The 9,183-nt window shown below is 40.0% G+C and overlaps 1 protein-coding gene across 3 annotated transcripts in view; it reads left to right on the plus strand.

Annotated features, from left to right (window-relative positions):
- slc25a27 (solute carrier family 25 member 27) overlaps positions 1-8,751 on the plus strand; it is a 31,964-nt gene extending 23,213 nt beyond the window's left edge. For all 3 annotated transcript variants that reach the window (XM_068024672.1, XM_068024656.1, XM_068024664.1), the window contains 4 exons: positions 1,957-2,041; positions 5,534-5,626; positions 7,152-7,254; positions 7,344-8,751. In XM_068024672.1, coding sequence (XP_067880773.1) covers positions 1,957-2,041; positions 5,534-5,626; positions 7,152-7,254; positions 7,344-7,415 — 353 coding nt within the window. In that variant the 3' untranslated portion in view covers positions 7,416-8,751. The remainder of the gene's footprint in view (positions 1-1,956; positions 2,042-5,533; positions 5,627-7,151; positions 7,255-7,343) is intronic.
- The last annotated feature ends 432 nt before the right edge of the window (positions 8,752-9,183 follow it).

Genomic DNA, 9,183 nt, shown 5'->3' on the forward strand with positions numbered 1-9,183 from the left:
TGGTTGCTAAATTTTCTGATGACACAAAGATAGTTAGAAAATTAGGTTGTGAAGAGGATATAAGGAGGCTACAAAGGGATATAGATAGGTTAAGTGAGTGGCCAAAAATCTGACAGATGGAGTATAATGTGGGAAAATGCAAAGTTCTCCTTTTTGGCAGGAAGAATAACAAAGTATATTATCTAAATGGTGAGAAATTGTGGAGCACTGAGATGCAGAGGGATCTGGGTGTCCTAAGTGCATGAATAGCAAAAGATTAGTATGAAGGTACAGCACGTAATTAGGAAAGCTAATAGAATGTTATCATTTATCACGAGGGGAATTGAATACAAAGTAGGGAGGTTATGCTTCAGCTATACAGGGCATTGGTAAGACCACATCTGGAGTACTTGTACAGTACTGGTCTCCTTATTTAAGGAAGGATGTAAATGCATTGGAAGCAGTTCAGAGAAGGTTTACTAGACTGATACCTGGAATGGGCAGGCTATCTTACAAGGAAAGATTGGACAGGCTAGGCTTGTATCCGCTGGAATTTAGAAGAGTAAAAGGCGACTTGATTGAAACATGTAAGATCCTGAGGGGTCTTGACAGGGTGGATGTGGAAAGGATATTTCCCTTTGTGGGAGAATCTAGAACCAGCGGTCATTATTTGAAAATAAGGGGTTGCCTATTTAAGACAGAGATGAGAAATTTTTTCTTTGAGAGTCGTGAGTCTTTGGATCTCTCTTCCTCAAAAGGTGGTGGAAGCAGAGTCTTTGAATATGTTTAAGGCAGAGCTAGATAGATTCTTGATGAGCAAGGGGGTGGAAGGTTATCGGGGGTAGGTGGTAATGTGGAGTAATCAGTTCAGCCATGAACTTATTGAATGGCAGAGCAGGCTGAAGGGCCAAGTGGCCTACACCTGCTCCTAATTCGTATGTTCATGTGCATTATTTAGTGTATGGGGGGGAAGGGGTCAACTCTGCATTATTTTGTGTTTGAGGGGGGAAGGGGTCAACCCTGCATTATTTAGTGTCTGAGGGGAAGGGGTCAACTCTGCATTATTTAGTGTATTGGTGAATGGGAAGGGGTCAACTCCGCATTATTTTGAACTGTTTGCAGGGCTGGCAGCCTTTTAAAAATGGCACCAGAACCTGCTCTGGCATCAGGTGATGCAATGAACAGCGTTGCCAATGTCACCCCGCTACGAGATTTTTTTTGGGGGTGGGGGCAGCTGCCGTCAATATGTTACATGGCCACCCGCCACATAATCGCACCGGTGCAGCTGCCATTCTCTGCACCTGGACAACACAATCCAGCCCATAGCATGTGACATGAGTCACACCGATCAAAGTGTTGTCTGGTCTGTGCTAAGTTAATTGACTTTATTTGGGAGTGTCGTGACAGCAATTGGCCTCAATGCTTCCAAGGGTTTTTAAAGAAAAATCAGTCTGCATTTCTGCTTCTGATCATTGTAGTGATCCTTATTGAGAAGTGCATATGTACAGACATTGGTCAAGGACAGGGTCAGGCTTCAATCACAGACCCACAATTAAATAACCTGACAATATTCACAGATTAAGCCCACACATAAGAATGATCACTTGGTGACAATAGAACTATGCCCTGGCCTGAATCATCATCAGCTTCACTTCAGAAAAGGAGAAGAAAAATTTATAAACAGAAATGTTTTTAACACACCTTCGAGAGAGAACAGCCTTGAATCACTTATGTTGTAACAGCACATACAAGTGATGTAGTAATGAATTTTGACATGTATGAAATTGCTACCTGTATTTGTATGCAGATAGAATCTGTTTGGTAGGTACTTTTTCATCGAGACCGTGTCATTAAACAATAAACAAAGGGTTGTCTTCTACAAAGTGCACTGCCTCCATATTAGGTACTTTTTTCTCCCCGGAAGCTTCTTTCTTTTGTTTCACATTTTAATTTTTCTTTAATGATTTTTTTTCTTAGATCTAACTACCTATGATACAGTGAAACACTTTTTACTGCGGAACACAGCTCTGAAGGACAACAGTTTATGCCATGGTTTATCAAGGTACCAACTTTCTCTTATTGCAATTATGCTGATGCATCTTGAATCATGATCCTTTAGTATTGTACATATTTCCTACAGTCTTTTGGATCCCTCATTTTTTATTGATGCTCATTTATGGTTGATTACTGGAGAAGGATAAAAATATACATTGTGAAAATCCTAATGTCAGCCCGCTTTGATTTGACATGAGTTTTTTTAGCTCCTCTAGAGTCTTTACTTCAAAGTTGTTTCCCAGTTTAATTTGGTTCTAGAAATTGTCCCATCATTTTATTCACCATCAAACAACAGACGATGGAAGTCTAATACAAAAGCAAAATACTGTGGCTGCTGGAGATCCAAGGTAAAAACAGAAAATGCTGGAAATATTCAGCAAGACAGGCATCATTTGCGCAGAGAGAGAAACAGCTTCAGCATTTCAGGTCAATGACCTGAATTGGAAATCTAATGTGGTCCAGTTTGAGGTTCTGTACTGTTTCTTGACTCAAGCTTTATTGTAGACTATTAAGAAATGGTACTCAAAAGTTTATAAAAATTGAATTTTTAACTTTGGTCCATTTTATCTCAGATGATTATCAGAAGGTTTGCACATTTGATTCAACCCTGATTCTTTTCTCAATTACTGAAACAAAGACCAGTGCTTTCCCTTATCAGTGCCGATACTTTTCTACCTCAGCCTTTTTTTTAAAAAAGAGACTTTTGATGCTATTTCCCTTCCTGTACAGTGACCTCTCATCTGCCAGGAATCGATCTGGCCAAGCCAAAGATGGTTGCTCTCCCTGCTACTGTTGCCCACATTTTTCCCTGGTGGCCTCGTTGACCAAACTGCAGCTACTGTTGGACACCTGCTGTTGCCCTTCTCAGATTCTGTAATGGCCATGCTTTGCCAGCAGTATCGTGAAATATATCCACCTTCCACCAAATCCATCCTCGTATAAAGTCTCCACTCTCGATCGTTAACAAAGTGATGGAAGGGATCGTCAATAATGCTATCAAGCAGCACTTACTCAGCAATAACCTTCCCACTGATGCTCAGTTTGGGTTCCGCCAGGGCCACTCAGCTCCTGACCTCATTACAGCTTTGGTCCAAACACAAGAGGTGAAGTGACATCAAGGCAGCATTTGACCGAGTATGGCATCAAGGAGCCATTGCAAAACTGGGAGTCAATGGGAATCAGGGAGAAAACTCTCCACTGGTTGGACTCATATATGGCACAAAGGAAGATGGTTGTGGTTGTTGGAGGTCAATCATCTCAGTTCCAGGACATCACTGCACGAGTTCCTCAGGGTAGTGTCCTAGGCCCAACCATCTTCAGCTGCTTCATCAATGACCTTCCCTCCAACATAAGGTCAGAAGTGGGGATGTTCGCTGATGATTGCACAATGTTCAGAACCAGTCGGGACTCCTCAGATACTTAAGTAGCCCTTGTCCAGATGTAGCAAGTCCTGGACAACATCCAGGCTTGGGTTGATAAGTGGCAAGTAACATTCATGCCACACAAGTGCCAGGTAATGACCATCTCAAACAAGAGGAAATCTAAACATCTCCCCTTGACATTCAATGGCATTACTATCACTGAATCCCCCAATATCAACATCCTGGGGGTTACCATTGACTAAAAACTAAACTGGACCAGCCACATAAATAATGTGCCGACAAGAGCAGATCAGAGGCTAGGGATTCTGCAGCGAGTAACTCACCTCTTGTCTCCCCAATGCCTGTCCACCATCTACAAGATACAAGTCATGAGTGTGATGGAATATTCTCCACTTGCCTGGATGGGTGCAGCTCCAACTATACTCGAGAACAGGACAAAGTAGTCCGCTTGATCAGCACCCGATCCACCCCTTAAACATTCACTCCCTTCACCATGGATGCACAGTGGCAGCAGTGTGTAGCATCTACAAGATGCACTGCAGCAACTCAGCAAGGCTCATTCGACAGCACCATCCAAACCCGCAACCTCTACTACCTAGAAGGACAAGGGCAGAAGATGCATGGGAACACGGCCACCTGTAAGTTCCCCGCCAAGTCACTCACCATCCTGAAACTATATCACCGTTCCTTCACTGTCATTGGGTCAAAATCCTAGAACTCCATTCCTAACAGCAAGGACTGCAGCAGTTCTAGAAGGCAGCTCACCACCACCCTCTCAAGGGAAATTAGGAATGGGCAGTAAATGCTGGCTTAGCCAATGATACCCACATCCCATGAATGAATAAAAAAATAGTGACAGATAGCCAAATGGATGGTTGAATGTGCCCTACACTGTTACCATCTTGTAGAGAAGAACCCCTTCAGGTAGGTGAAGATTCATCCCATCAATGCGTCCCTTCTGGACATCTCTCAGTAATTTTTCCATTGAAATCATATGAACAGCATCCACATAGAGCAAGCCTCGCACATTTACTAAACATGACTATCTGGATTTAACACACAATATCAGATTGCTGGTGTTACTAAATCTGCACTACGTTTCTACATATCCTCCATGTTTGTAAGATGTGAAAAGGTGAAAGATAAATTAGCCGTCTTTTAGCAGTATTCTTTGAAGAATACACATTCTGCATGCGTAAATCTTCCCATCTGTTTCCATAAGCCCAGCTCAGAAGTGTTGGCCGTTAGGTGATTATATTCAAGTTTAGCATCATGGTTACAACTATTGGGGCCTTTGTACAATACAGGAATGCAAGACCACATGCAGAAACCTCCTATCTATAATGCTAGCGTTTCCCTCAGCAATAATTATCAAAAGTGGATTCCTGTCGGGCTTTGTTTTCATGTTCTGTGTAACTTGCGGCTTGTAGAAACTCCAGTTTTACAGCCCTAACCAATAAAGGGAAGCTGTACAACAATTTTTCTATATTGAGAAAGAGGCTTCAGCCGAATAAATCAGCATTTAAAAGTTTGCATATTTCAAATGAGATCTCTTAGACCAAATACAATATCCATTAACAGTTTAAAAGGTGGCATGTCAACTGGAAAGATCATTAAGAAGTAGTGGTCTCTCTCCTCTCTACCTCAATGCACACAGATCTACTAGTAAATATGAGGATGGTTCAAAAATCAGCAGTGGAATACCATCATACATCATGTGCACTAACACACTCTAATGGTCAGATAGAGACTCAGATATCCCATTCCAATGAGTTCCTGATCAAAACAGCATTGATACAGGGAGCTGGCAAGTGAAAACAGTGCAGGGCTATGAGTTCATAAACAGAGAACTATTCTTGAGCTGGTTCAATAGCAGCGTCGTCTGAGATTGGGAGTAAATAACTTGCTCGCACCCTTTTAGTCACAGCAATGCACAGCCCAGGGAAACCAGAAAACATTGGGAAATTTAATGAGTATTGTCACATCAATGAAAAATGGCACAATGTAATAATTCTTTTTAGTTCAAGCCACACTGAAAAAATCTTCAGTTTTCTTTGTTATGAATTAACACATTAACACATTTGATACAAATCTAAAAAAAAACTATTTTTGCTCAGCATTTGCGCAGGTCTGGTTGCTGCTACCATGGGAACCCCTGCTGATGTCATTAAAACTAGAGTCATGAATCAGACAAGAGACAAGCAAGGAAGGTAAGTGTGATAAATTCAAGTTACATTCAGGTACAAGTGCCCTTCTTCTGTAAGGATTTTTTTTTGCGGGGTGGGGGGGTGCGGTGTTTAAATGATGCACAGAACAAGATGGTGGGAGTGATAATAGAAAATATTCTATGGGTCAGGTGATGTAAGAGACCATAATATAAGCTTATTTTCTGAATACTTCCTACAAAGTTTTGTAATGAGATTATGGACATTTCGCTATGGTACCATTGTTTATAGTGTTAACAAAAAGTGTCTAATCTGTAGCTCTGTGGAAAGCCCTTTTCAGAAGCAGGTATTCTAGCCACAATGAAAACAAACATTCTACTCAGTTGATGCTTGACATCTCTATAATGAGAGATCAGATTGGTGATGTAACAACTGCATCATTATTAAAATTTAGTCTTTGGCGTATTTTTGGGATATAATCCTACTTTGTGTATTGATAATCTTTCCAATGTACTTTACTCCTGTTTTAATTCTCAAAATTGGCATATTCCTGATTGAAGTTTTTCATTCAAGATTCTGCCAGATCATATTATCCTTATTGCATGTTAAGCAAAATTGTAAATTCACAGATTAATACTAAAACTTTCAAAAGTATGAACATCCCCACTTCAAAAAGTACCAACTGCTATTTTCGCAGTTTTTGTTTCGATAACACAGGTTATTGTTCAGGCAATTAAAAAGTGCGCTGATACAGAACAAAGTTAGTCATAGAGTGATACAGCACTGAAACAGGCCCTTCGGCCCAGAGTCCGCGACGACCGTCAACCACCCATTTAAACTAGTCCTACACTAATCCCATTTTCCCTCTCACATCCCTACCTTCCCTCAATTCTCCTACCACCTACCTACACTAGGGGCAATTTTTTTGACAATGGCCAATTTACCTATCAACCCGCATGTGGGAGGAAACCGGAGCACCTGGAGGAAACCCACGCGATCACAGGGAGAACTTGCAAACTCCGCACAGGCAGTACCCAGAAGCGAACCCAGGTCACTGGAGCTGTGAGGCTGCGGTGCTAACTACTGCACCACTGTGCCGCCCACAGCTGTATAGCATTTTGCTGTAAAATCGAAGTGAGAAGAAAATATGCAAATTCCTTAATTCGATTTGTGCAGCCTGATCATTGTCACCAAATGTTTGGGCAGTAAGGGAACAAATATATGCATTTTTAAAATACTGACAGCTTTGATAGTTGCATTTGATCACATATTTCAGAGTTGGCACATGCTGAAAGCAGCAACTTTACATCATGGCGCAGAAACTCAAAGCATATTCTTTAAAATTAAACTTTTCATTACTAACGCTTTAGCCATTTTTTTTTTGCTAAATAAAATTGGTAAGGTAGGCACATAGGATCTTGTTTGCACCCCTTCTGAATTGGTCTTTACCTCGTTGCACACCACAGTAAATCTAAAAGGGATTTGTACTCCATTTTTTTGAAAAAAACTTGGTTTTTCATTGTTAATTGATTCCAAGAGATCTTCACTTTTGTCCATTCTTTGTTATTAGGGGTTTACTATACAAGTCCACAATTGATTGCCTAATGCAAACAATAAAGAAAGAGGGGTTGCTGTCATTGTATAAAGGATTTCTGCCAACCTGGGCAAGAATGGTAAATGTTTTTATAACATTTAAAAATACTTTTTAAAGCTTGTTTAGCATTACCTTTTTGTGTTAATTTGATTTTGATTTTTGTTTCAGGCACCTTGGTCATTAACATTCTGGCTCACGTTTGAACAAATCAGAAAAATAACAGGCCTCAATTCATTTTGACACCTCTTCAGATCTGATTCAGATTTAACTTCAGCAAAGTTCCTTTTGACAACTGTATCATCTAGCACCTTGCAGCTTGGGGATAGACAAGAAATGAAATATGTTCCATTGTTTCACTGTGGTATATCAGTCTGGATGTTGCAGTCACCACAGATGCTTAACCTGTTAACTGCACTTAAGCTCAGTGTACTTTCACTTCAGGAAGTTTCAGCTGTACATCTCTGTTAACTATAAAAAATTTGAAGTTTTGTATTAATTTGATGGCAGTGAAGGACATATTGTAAAACTACAGAGGGTTAAACAGATTTATAAATAGGCTTCAGCACCATATTTGATTGGTATCCTTTCCAACAGCTGCAGTACAGAGTCTATTATGGACTATCTGAGTAGATTCAAACACAATTTTATTAAATGAAGCAAAATACTATGGGTGGTGGAAATTTGAAATGCAAACAAAATGCTGGAAATACTCAGCAGGTCAGGCATAAGGTCACAGACTTGAAACATTAACTCTGTTTCTGCACAGATGCTGCTTAACCTGCTGAGTATTTACAGAATTTTCTGTTTATATTCCATTATACCTTTTAACTTTGCTTTTCTGCCAAATTACAGTAGCTGAAGATATGTGAAATAGTTTCCTCTGCTAGGTTTCATTTCGTGCCTAACTTGTTTGCATTTGGTTTTCTGATCGCGTTAAAGCATTCTTAAATAGAGATTGCTTCATAACATGGTATAGCTTAGTCCAGCTATTAAATGTTTAACTATTTTGATAGAAGAATCCCAAACCTTGGCATTGGAAAAAAAGGCATTTTGTGGAATTCCACTTTTCACCATTTAGCATATTTATCAGTTTGTCTGTTGTGTAGCCACTCTCAGCAGTTGCCCATTGATACTTCAGTTTGTGACTAGATTATCTTGGCATCCGCTTTGCGTGGGCTTTTCTGAAATTCATTGAGATGTTCATCAGTGTCCTTCAGCACTTTTAAATCTCAGTCTCTCGCTGTTCACCTTGTTGTGACTACTATACGGGAATGCCATTATATGAACTTCAGCTTTCTCTAGGGCTTCTGGCTAATTGCTGATGGAATGTGAACTTCCAAACTTGGACAGTTGCAGGTCTCTGTGTTTGGTGTATTCGAGGCTGTTTAATGTTTCACTGGATAAACGTGGGATCTTGTTAACTGGTATCTTAATTGTATCTATTCTGGGAATCATATAGCTCTTTAAGATTTCAATTCCTTGTTGGCTTGTTTATGGAAAAATTACTGTCTTTTTGATAATCTCTGGACCAATCTTGTAGAATGATTGCATGATTAAATAATTGGACATTCTGGTGTCTCAGAATGTCATTGGACACTCAGAATAGCAATATCATCTGCAATGCTAGAACCATGCATTCAGTGAACCAGTTGTTATGTTTTATAATGACATCAAGCCTTCCTTTTCTATAGTGGGACCATTGTTTCTTTGAATAACAATGACCTGAAACATTAACTCTGCTTCTCTCTCCACAGATGCTGCCAGACCTGCTGAGTATTTCCAGCATTTCTTGTTTTTATTTCAGATTTCCATAATCTGCAGTATTTTGCTTTTATTTTAATGCTGATAGCCAGCTGCCTTCCTCAACACCTCTTATTGCGCTTGTCTCTTTTCATGATATTTCAACGGATGGTAATGTTCTCGTTGCAGCCTGGAATAGAGTTCCAATCTTTTCACAATGATTTTAGTAAAAAAAAAACAAGCGCCAATTGTAATGGGTTGCTAGTTT

This window comes from Heterodontus francisci, chromosome 3, assembly GCF_036365525.1.
Source record: "Heterodontus francisci isolate sHetFra1 chromosome 3, sHetFra1.hap1, whole genome shotgun sequence".
In the NCBI taxonomy this organism is placed as follows: domain Eukaryota; kingdom Metazoa; phylum Chordata; class Chondrichthyes; order Heterodontiformes; family Heterodontidae; genus Heterodontus; species Heterodontus francisci.